This window comes from Choloepus didactylus, chromosome 9 (assembly GCF_015220235.1).
Source record: "Choloepus didactylus isolate mChoDid1 chromosome 9, mChoDid1.pri, whole genome shotgun sequence".
Classification (NCBI taxonomy): Eukaryota; Metazoa; Chordata; class Mammalia; order Pilosa; family Megalonychidae; genus Choloepus; species Choloepus didactylus.
In genome coordinates, this window is record NC_051315.1 from 67,181,608 (window position 1) to 67,197,761 (window position 16,154).

Here is a 16,154-nt window from a genome sequence, read left to right on the forward strand (position 1 = left end):
GTACAAAGAAACAAAAAACATGTTACATATATAACCAACTGAATAATGATAGGGTGGTTTCTGTCTGTCTGCTTGATTGATTATAAAAATGATTGATGACAACTGTATTGAAGATGTCATTTATCAGGACTACATTTCTTCCTTTCCTTTTTCAGAACATAAACTAACAATTTTCCAGACATCAGTCTTTACTTCTTTTATTTCAGGACTTAAAATATACATAGAAATTTTGCTTGTTCTGATTTCTGAATCTTCTTTATAAATATTTACTTTTTATTCTTTCCGCTGCTGTTTTGTTTGTTTGTTTTTTTTTACAAGAACAAATACTTAATTTGGAGCAATGTGTCTTAGAACCCCCACTTTTCTATATTTTTCTCATATATAATGTTACATCTTTTATTTCTAGGGTTTTCTGAATTTAGTGTTACCATTAAAGTACAGTTATTGTTGGGTGGTGGAAAAGATCTAAACTAAATTTTTAATCTATTTTTGTACCATTCTCAAATATTGCAAATTAATTTCTCACTTTTATTTTACCCTATTCTGAAATTAGCAAGTAGAATATTAATTTCTTTAGTAAAAGATGAGGCTCATTAATCTTTTATTTTTTCTTCTCCCACAGTTCTTTTTTTGAGAATCACTGATGTTTTAACTAAATTAGCTGAAAGTAATTGTGTTGAGTCATTTAATGACCAAACATCTTTGATCAGGTGTTCTAAATTTGATTGCATTTTTTTAAATGTATGCTTCCTTTCCCACAGAAGAATTTAGCCCTTTATGTTTACCTATTTTCTAAGTTATGTGGAGTAAATATGTAATTTGATTAAAAGCCATTTTTTTCTTAAAGGAGATTATTATTGGTCAGAAACATTTAAGAAGAGTAAAATCTTTTATATCTACTCCAGCCTTAAATATTGGAGATTGAAAAAAGAAAGTGTTTCCTTATATATTTAAATATTTAACTGGGATTTCAAAATTTTCCAGATGGACTTCTAGTGAAATGGAAGATACATTTTATTGGAATTCTTTAAAGTTTCCTGTAATCGCTCAGTCACTGTATATAACATTAAATTTGCTTGGTTTCATGTCCACCCTTCTGCCCCCAACACACACACCACACACACATACACACCACACAGGAATTCCACTTTGTAAGATCTATAATTATAATTACAATTTAGATCAGCCAGCAGGTCATTACTAGCTAGTAATGTGTCACATTTCCTGCCAGACTTGGGCAGAATGATGAAAAAATGCCTATTTTATTCTTCCTCCCACATAATTTTTTATACGGCATGACCTGTCTCTGTTTGATGCCTGGCACATACTAGATGCTTGATTAATACTTGTTGAATGAATTAATGAAATTAAATATTTTTCTCTGACATCTTTTATTCTACTTATTTAAGCCTAATTACTATGCTACCTTTAAAATAATGTATTTTAATCTCTAGGCATTTGTCAGAACCATTTTGTCTGTTTTATTTAATTTGAACAGCCAACAGTTCATGAACTCCTTTTCACATAATGCCAGTTTTGTTTTCTATCATATACCATCATCCATTTGCAACTTAGAAAGAGAATACATCTTCCTTAAGATATGGGATCCAGATCTCTTCAGATACTGATACTGAGGTGCTAGAACTATTGATTTAATTCCATCAGATTTGTATATACTGAATGAAATTTGTATCAAATCCATCCATTGGAAATAAGTTACAGTAAATGAGTTATCAATTTAAAGCAAGGGTAAAGTGATAGAAACTTAGGCCCAGAGTAGGATCTCAATATTTATGCTATTATTTGTTACTTCTTGGTTTTATTGTGAGTACTTTCTTATTGTACTTTCATCCTGGTTGTCTTCATTTAGATGCAGAAATCTGTTTTAAACAACCAAGCTGATGACTTAGGGCTATTTTGATTTTTCGATACTTGAAAATATCTTCTTGTGTTTTTCTAATAGAGGTCCTGGATTCCCGCCCCCCCCCCCCCCAATTTTCTTTGGGCACTAATTCTTTTTTCTAATCACAAAAGGTTCAGTAATTTTTTTCTTACTTAAGATGTCACTTTACCAACACTCGTTCCTCAGTCATTTCTCCTTCTGTATAGCATGATGGAGGAAAGCTCTATTAAGTTTCTTCTTGCTGAAGTTTTCATAAATTAGTTTAGCCCATGTATTTTATTTTGAATTAGGACATTTTAATCTATTCTTTATTTTCTGTTTCTTTTGTTTTATCCTCTATTGCCATAATCTCATTTGCTTTAAATTGATGGTCTTTAATGAAGCACTCCCAACTATTTTGAACATTTTTATGTTTTTTTATTGTCTTAGCCAATCTTCCTCCTTACCTTCCAACCCCCACCTAAACACTGTTAAATATGTTTGTACGCATAAGACCCAACAGTGCTTAGTAGCCAAATATTGTATAATCATACTTTTGTAATTTATCCATGAAGTAATATACTTTAACCTTCCTAAGAGCTGAGCAGAATAAACAGAACCTGTCAGCAGTCATGACAGATGTATTGACATTTACCATAGAACTTAAGGTAATGTGTTATGTTATTTTTAAAGTGTACAGTTAAGTTGTTTAATGTAATTCAACATGAAAATGATTAGATTCACCAGATGGCCCTTTTATATAAAAAGATTGTCTTGCTTTCCTCTTTCATTAATCTCCCCAGTCCTTCCTCATGAAACAACTTGGAATTTGTTTAAAAACCTTGCTGATTGATGTTTGTAATTTGGTGCTGGGGTGTGGGGTGGGCTGGAAGGCAAGGTGATTGGGGAGGGAGACAGGAAGTAAGGGATGGAAGTTGCTACTTTAACATGAAGCAGTTTGAATCTAAATATAGGTTGCAAAAGTGCCAAGTTAGAAGTGTTTAATTTCTAAGCCTGCAATTGTTTGCAACTTGTATCTTAAGGTAATTCCAGCCAAAGCAGAGACATTTCTGAAAGCTATGAAAATTCCAGAAAGCTAAATTCAGAGGGAAATCTATGATTTAGAAAAGCAGCCCCAGATTGACTTTTCTTCTCTTTTGGGGCTTATAATTTAGAATGTACATTCCATTTCTTCTGGCTTTGGGTAAGAGAATGCTTGTTTCAGTGTGCTTTGTCACAGTGGACCAAAAGTGGAACAGTTTCTTCTGTTCACCTCCCCACCCCTCCAGATATTAGAAGAAGGTCTAAAGAAAAATAGCTTGACCTGGGACAGGAAAGTAGAACTTTGTTTCATACGGTCGCAGTTGACTCGTCTGGGGGGGGGGGGGGGGGTGGCGGCCGGTTACACCGGCGGCGGGGGCTCTTTCCCGGAGGCGAGGGCGAGGGCGAGAGAGGGCGAGGGCGAGGGCGAGGGCGAGGGCGAGGGCGAGGGAGAGGGAGAGGGAGAGGGAGAGGGAGAGGGAGAGGGAGAGGGAGAGAGAGAGAGAGAGAGCACAAGCTTATATTGGGCGATTAGAGGGTTCGGAGAGGGTGCGGAGGTTGATAGACAAGGGGTGGGAGTTGTTCTGGTAACTGCGCATGCGCACTGACGGTGGGGGAGTTGCTCTGGCAATGGGGAGTGTCAGGGGCAAGATAAGGGGGTGGGGAAAAGGCGGTTCCCTCCGGCAAGCCTCCCCTACGGTGGTATTTTGGGTGAGGAAATGGGGCCTGCCTCCGGCTCCACTTTCCCAGGCCTGGGGGGCAGTGGAGGGCGCTGTCGCCCGTGCCCACCACCCTCCCCAGGGGCTGATCAGGTCCCCCAGCCCAGGCCCGCCAAGTCGAAGCACGTGATCAGTATCCCGCAGTTTCATCCTAGCATAGAAGAGCCAGGCTTACTAAATGCTCTTACGTATAACTTTTTACCAAATACCTTCTTAGCATGCTCCTTCTCAAAAATTCCCAGTACAGGTCTCTTGCATCTTTTTCCTAGTCTTCACTCTGCTTTCCTTTCCTTCAGCCACTAGGCCCAGGATAAACTTTCTATTTCCTAGATTGGTAGAGTTTTTTCTCTCTTGTACTCAGAGATTGACTGTGTTTAAATTCTACCTGAGCTATGGCTCAGCTATTTTTCTTGAAGCACTTGCCACAGCAATTCTGTGATTAGTTTTTCTTTTGTTTTGGAACTTTATTTGGCAACCTCATATCTGTATACATTCAACCCAGATTTGTCTTCTGTCTCTTTACTCTCAACTACAGGACCCAAGTTATGTCTTCTTCGCCTATTAACATTATAGTAATACAAACAAGCCCCTTCATTTCATTATACCCCATCCCCAAGTAGTTCTAGACCAGAGCTTCCTTTGTGAAGTCTTTACCACTCCAGGATGACGCTAATTTGTATATGTATCCAGCTATAATAGTAAGTCAGGAAATTATGATTTAGCCTATATATCCCAACCTGAAATTGACTTACTACCAGTTTTCTTATAGAGCAAGGATACATCTACACCGTATTATTTACTTACCACCAAAGCCAGCAAAATTTCAGAGAAGGAAAGGGGTTTAACTATAAGGGGTTAATGGGAGCCATAAGAGAAAGGATTCTTCCAGAAGAGGATGGAATAACAGAGGTTATTGGGTGACACCCATGGTTAAGGGCTCAGCATTCTAAGTGAGCCCAAGGATTTGTATTTAGGGCACTAAGACAGGCATAAAAGTTAATCATCAGTTATGACCCCAAAAAAAGTCACAAGAAAAAATGTTTTTCTTTTAATCTGGTTTTGTTGAGTTTTTAGTGGGTGCTTTGAGAATTTTGGATAGCTTTTATTTAGCTGACTGAGAATAGTTAAAACTTCTTTTCTGCCTGATAGGAAAAGGCAATTACAAACTCTACTCTGAAGGTACTAGAAAGCAATATTTGTTTTTTTATTATAAGGTGTGACTTTCACAAACCATAGAGAGTACTTGGACTGAAGTATATGTTATATGGGATTAATTCTAACTAGACTAACATATGATTTCTATGAATAAAACTACTTTCATTTGAAATGGATAGTTTATGTATTCATAGTAATAGGACCTTATCTGTTAGTCTTGCACCTAGCTATCTGTTTTTGCTTTGTAACCTTTATTATTTCTGTGTTTGTTTTGTGTCCCATTTAAGTCGTAAGTTCCATAGAATAAATACCATGCCTAGCACTCCAAACACTATGTGCTCAAGTTTTGAAGAAACCACTTAATATTTGGGAGATCCTACTCAATCTTCATTCTTCTTTATATATGGATAAAACCAGATTTTAAGTACTTTGTTATGCTTGTGAAGACTATTTAAGCTTGTTTCTCACTGCTAATTCTTTTTCTGCTGTTTTGACAGCATGGTTGGAAGTAGTTGAAATTCAGATGAGTGTTTTATCTGTTTGAGGGATAAAAGTTTGAAATGAATGACTTAACCAAAATATTAAAAGTATTTTCAGATTCTTATTATCTAAGCATATTCTCTTGACAGCTCTTTAAGATACTAAGATAAAAATAAGCAGCCTTGTGTTCAAGAAGGGCTGCATCCACGCTCGTTTGACATGCCCTGCTCAGGCTGCCCAACCTGTCGTCCTGAGTGTCAGAACTAATGACATATGCTGATATTACAATATGGTCACCACTCACTTTGTAGTCATGCCATGTTATCTACTGTATCATGTCTGCTTTATCCTTCTCACTCAGATATTTTCCATATGAAAAGCTAGATTTGACTAGGAGGTTGTTCTCAATAGCATGTTGCATGTTTACAGAGAGAAATTAAGTCCTTGCAAGAGAGGAGATTAACTCATCATTTAAAATGGTAGTTGACTCTTCTAACTGTGACTAATAATGTCCTATTTTAAAAGTAAAACCCCCAAACATAAGTACTATAAAGAAAAAAATATAGTCAACCATTGGCACTTTGTTTTTGACTTTTTATTTTAATTTGACTGGATAAGGTTGTTTCAAATAACTGATAAAGTTATTACTTACAACTGAATGTTCCAAATGAGGAAGTACTTTAGCCACAGAGAGTTCACCTCCTGTTGCATTATCCAAGCCTGATGTAGTTACAGCATCTCAAGTCACCCTTTCTATTGCAGTTATTTCATTATGAAACCACAAAAAAAGCATGTGGAAATACTGCATATTGCTCTTAGGAAGAAGCTACCAAATTTCTATTTCTGGCTCTTTTGGTTATAGCTCCTACTAAACTCATTAGCCTTTAACACATAATATATATTTGAAGAGTAAAAATATTATATATAGTTTGTGAGGGACTTAACCATGAAACCAGTTACAGAGCCCGCTGCCAGATAAAGTACCCACTCATCTGGTAGCAGCTGTACAAAGTTCAGGTGTTTAAAAGCAGAACCTTTGTAAGGCCTGCCCAGCAAGGACAAAAATACAGATAGATAGTACTTGCTGGATCTTACTTACTTTTAATTACCAGCTATATTAACTTTCTTGTTTAAAAACAAGAAGGGAAAACTGAACATCTGCTAAGCTTGTACACCTTTTCAGGGTTCTTTTTAAAAGTGAAATTAAAGATGATTGTTGGAAATTGGAGACAAGTTTTTAACTGCATAAAAGATATTCAGGTTTCTCAATACCCTAAAGTAGCATTCAGTGGCAACTATAAATAAATGAACATTTTCAGAACAAATCCATTTTACGGAGTATTTGAACATACTTGTTCTGTCACCCTGGGTTCATCTTGTTGGTGTGAAACACATTATGTCTAGATTCTTCTCTCTCAGAGTCTGACTGTGAACTCTTTAATACAACAACTGAATCAGCCCCTGTTGATACAACATGCTTCCCAGAGTGAGATTTTTGAAATCCCTTTTTCATCCAGAACTATATTCACCAACCTACCATAACTACTTGAATAGAGCAGAATCAGGAGGCTTGATAAAAATGCTAAGAATTTAGTACCACAGAAGTGATTTATTTTCCCTATAGTCTACAATTAGGGATACAAATCCTATTTTTATTGTTAACTATGACATAACTTTGATGTCATATGTTGTCAGTCTAATGTGGCTCTCCCTTTCTAAATAACCTGTCACTGTACTATTATATACTGACTTAGCCAGGTGGCCCTGAAATGCTAAGCAAAATATGGATGTACTGGTTGTAAACGTTTATATAATGTACAATATCTTTATATGTACACTTGAGGTTCTGATTAGAGAAAGATCTGTAAATTGCTCATTACTTTTTATATAGATATTAAAAAACAAATACAAAAAATAAGATGCAACATAATATATGTTAATCTGTTAAGCATTTATTGTGAGGCATCATGTTTGGTTAGTTTTATATATCTTCTAATAATTCATTTGAAATATAGTAACAGTTTATTCTTTTAATTACAGGGGGTTGGCAGTTGGTGAGGATAATGGACAGAGAGGTTATTTGTTAACCTATATCATTGCATACATTCGAGTAAGTTATCTCATGTTTTCTCTTGTCACTGTTAATTTATATTGCAATTAATACTTTTTCTTTGAGTAAATGAAATTGTCTTTTTATTTTCTTAATTTTTAAGCTGCTGTTATTTAGCACATTTTACACGATTAGCTATAAATCTTCAAAAGCCTACATAAACCTTTTATATATGCTTTTGAGGAAATTAAAAATGGTTTGATATGTGTGTCTGTTCTTTAAAAGAATGGAGCACTATGAGGCCAGTCATGCCGTTCCTAGCATTACTTGGTTAGAATCAAGCTGTTTTATTTAGCAGCATTCCTCACTTGACCTATAATGTTTTAAATATATATAAATCTTTCTTTAATTGTATCTTTAAAAATTGATTCCAAGTAGTTATTGGTTCACTGGTGATGATTACTATATAGAAATAAAAACATAATTCATGTATATCTAAACTCTACTTTTTTTTAATTTTACATTTTCTATTTGTGAGGCACTGTATTAAGTCTCATTAACCTTGAGTCTGCTTTACGTATTGATATGAACTTGTTCTTTTGATATTTCATTTATTTATTTATTGTTTTCTTGTGTTGTTTTTCTACTTTGTCTCGAATGAACTCTGATTTCTTAATTGTTTTCTGCTGTTGCTGGTGTTAGTTTTCCTTCTTTTTGCTTATTATGTAATTTGAAAGATCTTGCTTTAAAAGGCCATTTTTTGTTATCTGTAGATACTTTTGCTTGTCCAAATACTAAATTGACAATTTTTCACTTGGATATTGTTTTGGAGGAAATAATTATATAAACTTTTGTTTGTACTTTTCTAAGAAAGCTTGAATTAATGTGTTCTCATTTTTAAAATAATTTAATCCTATGATCTAAATTTTGAATTGCAGTGAATTTGAAGCTATAGGTCTCCTCTTTCCTCTCATGATGCTGATAAGGAAAAGTACATTTATTGCTCAAGCCCTGGGTTACAAATTGTGATTAAGAGATGAGAGATGTACAGAATCTGAAAATTAATAGATGATTTTAGATACAAAAAAATAAGATTTATGCAATTCATAAATAATATTTTCCTCCATGGACTCCCATTATACCATTTTGGGTACACATACAATTTTAGTTGTTAGGCATTTCTCTAAAGGTATTAGCTACTTTCCCATAATCCTAAACATAGAGTTCTAAAAAATGAAAATATGACTGTAACAAGTACAGCATAGATATAGTTTAGAGTAAGTTTCTTAATTATTGAGGTGCCAGCTGATTTTAATAGTATAGAGCTTAGTCACAACCTACTTAGAGAACTTTTTTCTGGCACTGTTGTTTTATTTTTTTATTTTCCCACTGCTTTAATGCTATTAACTTTGACCATATAGATGTTTATTGAATAAATGAATACATAAGAGAGAAAAAAATACATTTTAGATCAGTAATATGGGGATTTTTACTACCAACTAGTGGTAGAGTTGAAGTGATTCATTTTACTGGAAGTCAAAACTTAGCATGAATTGATTTTTCTGCCTTACAAAATTTTCTTTCAAATCTTAGCTTATCTGTGGTGGCAAGAACATATCTTCTCCTCCTTCCAACTTCCTCTTCGCTTCCCTAGCCCCCCTCCTGCTTCAACCTGATGGCCAATATATGGCATCAGTTAATTTGCTTTATGTAGGCTACTGAAAATCTGTTCTGCTTGTATTCTTTCAAGTATTAGACTGTTCCTGGATAGAGATTCCATTCATTGGAGAATTACTTGAATCATGTGTCAGGCTGTTCTGGTTTGCTAAAACTGCTGTTACGCAAAATACCAGAAATGAATTGGCTTTTTTAAAGGGAATTTATTAGGTTGCAGATTTACAGTTCAAAGGCCATAAAAGTATCCAAACTAAGGCATCAACAAGAGGACACCTTCACTGAAGAAAAGCTGATGGCATCTGAAACACCTTTGTCTGCTAAGAAGGCATGTGGCTGGAGTCTGCTGGTCCTTTGCTCTCCGATTCTGTTTCAAAATGGCTTTTTCCAAAACATCTCTGGGCTTCTGTCTCTCTTAGCTTTTCTCAGCAATCTGGTGGTTCTCCTGGGGCATTTCTCTAAGTGTCTGGGGGTCCTCTCTTAGCTTCTTTGGGGCAAACTCTGGGCTTCATCTCTTAGCTTAGCTCTCCAAATGTCTTTCTGTCTGCATCTCCAAGCATCTGGGTCTGTGTGTGGGCTCCCAGCTCTCTTAAGGACTCCAGTGATCTAATTAAGACTCACTCTGAATGGGTGGAGCCACACCTCCATGGAAATAATCTAATCAGAGTATCTCGCCCCAAAAGATTGGGTTAAAAGATCATGGCTTTTCTGGGGTCCATAACAGCTTCAAAGTGGCACACAGGCACTCTGGTGCCAACATTCTGAGGACAAGACAGGGAGGTTCCTTCCCTCATGGAGGTTATAGCTCCCTTTGGGGGCAACTTGCCAATGCTTTTAAGCTATGGATAATAAAGAGCAGTTGAGGTTAAATTAGAAGCACATAATACTAATAACAAACATGAAATACTGACAATATTATTGATTCTTTGGCATCTGTTGCAATTTCTTGATTTTTGTGTATGTTTCTTAACAGGACTTGGGTTTAGAATACTATGTAATAGGAGAATCCTTTGAGACTTCTGCTCCTTGGGACAGGTAAAATGTAATGAAATGCCTGATACTATCAAAATATGCTATATGAGTTGCTGAAGTTATATAACTTTGCATGTGAATACATAAACTTTAAGATTTTACTGAGAAATGTTGAAATAAGGTAACTTTTTTCTTTTAAATATTTAAATTAATATCCTCATCAGAATACCATATTTTCTAGCCATTTTTTGGGGTTTTTTTTTTTTTGGCAAATTTGTGACGCATAGAAGAAGGAAGATACTGAAATTAACATATTTGAAGAATCTTATTGAATGAACACTAAATGTAACTGTGTGGTTTCACTTAGCTTTAATTTAAGTCCTTAAATAATTAATAAGCTTAAATGTTCTCTAAAATGTCCTCCCAAATTAACTTTCTCTTGTCATACTCATTTAACTTTTGATATTTTTATATGTACATATTAAGCTAGATGTTGACTTGGATTTAAATTATTTCTGAAAGAAATTATGTACAATTTCTGTTTTTAAATTTAAGCAAAAATTCTAGTACTGGTGCGTACTAGAGTAAATGGAAATAATAAAAATGGAAATAAATTTTAGAAGGGTTTCTTTACAAGAAATACAGACACACATGCAAATACTGGTTAAGGAATTAATAATCAAAACTGGTTAGGAGGGAGGAGCTAAGATGGCAGCATAGAGAGGTGTGGATTTTAGTCAGTCCCCTGGAACAACTAATAAACAACCAGGAGCAACTAGTAAGTAATCTGGAACAACTGTTTGGGGGGCAAACGTGACTGTCCACACATTGTAAACCAACCTGGATTGGGTGGAAAGGCTGAGATCGCAGCATAAAATCTGTAATTAAAAACTGCAGAAATGCGTTGGGAGTCCCCTCCCCCCACGGCAGGCTGAGTGGCAGGACCTCCCTGTGGGAGAAACCAGCATTCTCTGAGTGAGCGAATATAGCTCAGACCGGCTCCAACTGGGGTTTTAATTAACAAATGTGGATAGTTGAATACAAACTACAAACATAGACAAGCAGCAAAGTACCCTGAGGTTGCTCCCAGTGGAGAGCAGGTGGGGCTGACAGAGAGGAAAACAATTAATTAAAAAAAGAAAAGAAAAATACAGAGAATTTTAGAGAATGTTAGAGAGCCGGAAAACACCTGTGCCCTGGGAGGGGGAGTCCAGAAGACCCAAGTGCTCTATCTGACAGATGGGCAAAATTGGGGGGCCGTGGATTGGCTCTGAAGGGGGGCTTTCTTCCCCTTTTTCTCTCTCTCAACCTGAGTGGCTCAGTGGAGCCTCAGCCATTTTCACTTCACAGCACTCTGACCCAGACAGGGGTGGAGTTGACAGATCCAGAGAGACAAAGAAACTATTGAAATGCAGAAGTAGCTCCCTAGGGGGTGTATTTTCCCTAAAAGGAAGGAGATGGGGCCCAGCTCAAGGGCCTGCCCCTCCCTCAGAACTCAGACGCCAGGGCCTGCAGCCAAAACAGAAGCAACTAAGAATTAAAGGGGCCACACCTCTTTACACCAGTGGGGAGTGACAGGCTGACAGATGCCACCTGCTGGGCAAGTTAGGAAAAGCACAGTGTCTAGAGGCCTCAAGGGAAAGTCTGTAAATTTCTAAGACACACCCTCAGGGAGACTTGAAACTGAATATAACCCCATTCTGAGACCTGAACCCGTTCTGGTCTGGGAAAATCTGATTGGGGTAACCAGGGAAGCCAGATGCCTAGACAACAGAGGACTACACACTACACTAGGAAGGGCGGATATATGACCTCGTCAAAGGAACAAACTTACATCTCAAACAAGACACAGTTGAGATATTCTTTCACTTTAATGAAACAGTCAATTAAAGATTTTCAAAGAAATATGCTAAATCAAATCAAAAACCAAATCAATGAGTTCAGGGAAGATATGGAAAAGAGATGAATGATGTAAAGAAAACACTGGGCGAACATAAGGTAGAAATCGAAAGTTTGAAAAAACTGGCAGAATCTATGGAAATAAAAGGTACAACACAAGAGATGAAAAACACAATGGAGACATACAAAGAGCAGAGTTCAAGAGGCAGAAGAAAACACTCAGGAACTGGAGGTCAAGACACCTGAAATCCTACAAACAAAAGAACAGATAGGAAAAAGAATGGAAAAATATGAGCAGTGTCTCAGGGAATTGAATGACAACATGAAGCTCATGAATGTGCGTGTCATGGGTATCCCAGAAGGAGAAGAGAAGGGAAAAGGGGCAGAAACAATAATAAAGGAAATAATCAATGAAAATTTCCCATATCTTATGAAAGACAACATTTAGATCCAAGAAGCATAGTGTACCCCAAACAGAATAGATATGAATAGACTTACGCCAAGACACTTAATAATTGGAGTGTCAGACATCAAAGACAAAGAGAGAATCCTGAAAGCAGCAAGAGAAAAGCGATGCATCACATGCAAAGGAAGCTTTGTAAGACTATGGGCAGAAATCTCAGTAGAAACCATGGAGGCAAGAAGGAAGTGGTGTAATATATTTAAGATACTGAAAGAAAAACCACCAGCCAAGAATCCTATATCCAGCAAAACTGTCCTTCAAATATGAGGAAGAGTTTAAAATATTCTCTGACAAACAAACAATGAGAGAATTTGTGAACAAGATGCCTGTGCAGCAAGAAATACTAAAGGGAGCACTATGGACAGATAGGAAAAGACAGGAATGAGAGGTTCGGAGCACATTTTTGGGTGATGGTAGCACAGCAATGTAAGTACACTGAACAAAGATGACTGTGAGTGTGGTTGAAAGAGGAAGGTTAGGAGCATGTGGGACTCCAGAAGGAAAGAGAAAAGATAAAAGACTGGGACTGCATAACTCAGTGAAACCTGGAGTGCTCAACAATTGTGATAAATGTACAAATATGTTTTTACATGAGGGAGAACAAATGAATGTCAACCTTGCAAGATGTTAAAAATGGGGTGGTATTCGGGAAAAAGTACGATCAATGCAAACTAGAGACTATGGTTAACAGAAACATTATATTATGCTTCCTTTAATGTAACAAAGGTAATATACCAAAGCAAAATGCATATAAGAGGGGGACATAAGGGAGGGTAAGGGACTCTTTGCATTGGTGATGTTGTCTGACTCTTTATGGTACTTTTGTTTAATTCTGTCTTTCCTTTTTTTTTAATGAATAATTCAATTTTGTTGAGATATATTCACATACCATACAGTCATACAAAGCATACAATTAATTGTTCATAGTACCACCATATATTTGTGCATCCATCACCAAAATTAATTTTTGAACATTTTTATTACCACACACACACAAGTAATAACAATAAAAATTAAAGTGAAAAAGAACAATTAAAGTAAAAAAAGATCACTGGGTTTTTTGTTTTGTTGTTTTTTTTTGCCCCCATTTTTCTACTCATCCATCCATCCATACACTGGACAAAGGGGAGTGTGATCCACATGACTTTGGCAATCACATTGTCACCCCTCATAAGCTACATTTTCAAGATTCAGGGGTTCTGGGTTGTAGTTTGATAGTTTCAGGTATTTACTGCTAGCTATTCCAATTCATTAGAAACTAAAAAGGGTTATCTATATTGTGTGAGAGTACCCACCAGAGTGACCTCTTGGTTCCTTCTGGAATCTCTCAGCCACTGAAACTTACTTCCTTTCATTTCACATTCCCCTTTTGGTCAAGAAGATGTTCTCCATCCCACGAAGCCGGGTCCAGATTCCTTCCCGGGACTCATATTCCACATTGCCAGGGGTGTTTACACCCCTGGGTGTCAGATCCCACGTAGGGAGGAGGGCAGTGATTTCAGCTGCCAAGTTGGCTTAGCTAGAGAGAGAGGGCCACATCTGAGCAACAAAGAGGCATTTGGGAAGAGAAACTTAGGCACAATTATAAGCAGGCCTAGCCTTTCCTTTGCAGTAACAGTCTTCCCAAGGGCAAGTCCCGTGATTGAGGGGTCAACCCATCAGACCACCAGTCCCCAATGTCTGTGAGCACATCAGCAACCAATGAGGTGGGGAAGCTCAACGCCCCATGCGTTCTCCCCCAGCAATGTTCACATTAGTGGTAGCATATAATATTTCTCTTTTTGTGCCTGGCTTATTTCACTCAGCATTATGTCTACAAGGTTCATCCAAGTTGTCATACGTTTCACAACATCATTCTTTCTTACTGCTGCATAGTATTCCATTGTGTGTATATACCACATTTTATTTATTCACTCATCTGTTGAAGGACATTTGAGTTGTTTCCATCTCTTGGCAATTGTGAATAATGCTGCTGTGAACATTGGCATGCAGATATCTGTTCACGTTACTGCTTTCAGATCTTCTGGGTATATACCGAGAAGTATAATTGCTGGATTGAAGGGTAATTCTATATCTAGTTTTCTAAGGAACTGCCAGACTGACTTCCAGAGTGGCTGAACCGTTATACAGTCCCACCAAAAATGAATAAGAGTTCCAATTTCTCCACATCCTCTCCAGCATTTGTAGTTTCCTGTTTGTTTAATGGCAGCCGTTCTAATTGGTATGAGATGGTATCTCATTGTAGTCTTAATTTGCATCTCTCTAATAGCTAGTGAAGCTGAATATTTTTTCATATGTTTCTCGGCCATTTCTATTTCCTCTTCAAAGAATTGTCTTTTCATATCTTTTGCCCATTTTATAATTGGGCTGTCTGTACTCTTGTCATTGAGTTGTAGGATTTCTTTATGTATGCAAGATATCAGTCTTTTGTCAGATACATGGTTTCCAAAAATTTTTTCCCATTGAGTTGGCTGCGTCTTCACCTTTTTGACAAATTCCTTTGAGGTACAGAAACTTCTAAGCTTGAGGAGTTCCATTTATCTATTTTTCCCTTTGTTGCTTGTGCTTTGGGTGTAAGGTCTAGGAAGGGACCTCCTAACACAAGGTCTTGAAGATGTCTCCCTACATTATCTTCTAGGAGTTTTATGGTACTGTCTTATATATTAAGGTCTTTGAGCCACTTTGAGTTAATTTTTGTGTAAGGTGTGAGGTTGGGGTCCTCTTTCATTCTTTTGGATATATGGATATCCAACTCTCCCAGCCCCATTTGTTGAAAAGACTGTTATGTCCCAGTTCAGTGGCTTTGGGGGCCTTATCAAAGATCAGTCTGCCGTGGACCTGGGGTCTATCTCCAAACTCTCAGTTTGATTCCATTGATCGATATATCTATCTTTGTGCCAGTTTCATGTTGTTTTGATTACTGTGGTTTTGTAGTAAGCTTCAAAGTCAGGGAGTGTAAGTCCTCCCACTTTGTTTTTCTTTTCTAGAGTGTTTTCAGCAATTTGAGGCATCTTCCCTTTCCAAATAAATTTGATAACTAGCTTTTCCAAGTCTGCAAAGTAGGTTGTTGGAATTTTGATTGGGATTGCATTAAATCTGTAGATGAGTTTGGGTAGAATTGACATCTTAATGACATTTAGCCTTCTTATTCATGAACATGGAATATTTTTCCATGTTTTAAGGTCTCTTTGTATTTCTTTTAGTAGAGTTATATGGTTTTCTTTATATAGGTTTGTTACATCTTTGGCTAAGTTTATTCCTAGGTACTTAATTTTTTTAGTTGCTATTGAAAATGATATCTCTTTCTTGAGTGTCTCTTCACTTCTTTCATTTCTAGTGTATAGAAACGTTACTGACTTATGTGCATTAATCTTGTATCCCGCTACTTTGCTAAATTTGTTTATTAGCTCCAGTAGCTGTATCATTGATTTCTCAGGGTTTTCCAGATATAAGATCATATCATCTGCAAACAATGACAGTTTTACTTCTTCCTTTCCAATTTGGATGCCTTTTATTTCTTTGTCTTGACGGATTGCCCTGGCTAGCACTTCTAGCACAATGTTGAATAACAGTGGTGACAGTGGGCATCCTTGTCTCATTCCTGATCTTGGAGGGAAGGATTTCAGTCTCTCACTATTAAGTACTATGCTGGCTGGGGTTTTTCATATATGCCCTTTATCATGTTGAGGAAGTTTCCTTCAATTCCTACCTTTTGAAGTGTTTTTATCAAAAAGCAATGTTGGATTTTATCGAATCCTTTTTCCGCATCTATTGAGATGATCATTTGATTTTTCTCTTTTGATTTGTTAATGTGTTGTA

General features: G+C 36.7%; 1 protein-coding gene across 3 annotated transcripts in view; it reads left to right on the forward strand.

Moving 5' to 3' along the window:
- Positions 1-16,154, forward strand: part of AGPS (alkylglycerone phosphate synthase) — a 175,847-nt gene that overhangs the window by 119,495 nt on the left and 40,198 nt on the right. For all 3 annotated transcript variants that reach the window (XM_037848960.1, XM_037848959.1, XM_037848958.1), the window contains exons 15-16: positions 7,318-7,387; positions 9,975-10,036. In XM_037848960.1, the coding sequence (XP_037704888.1) occupies positions 7,318-7,387; positions 9,975-10,036 (132 nt within the window). The remainder of the gene's footprint in view (positions 1-7,317; positions 7,388-9,974; positions 10,037-16,154) is intronic.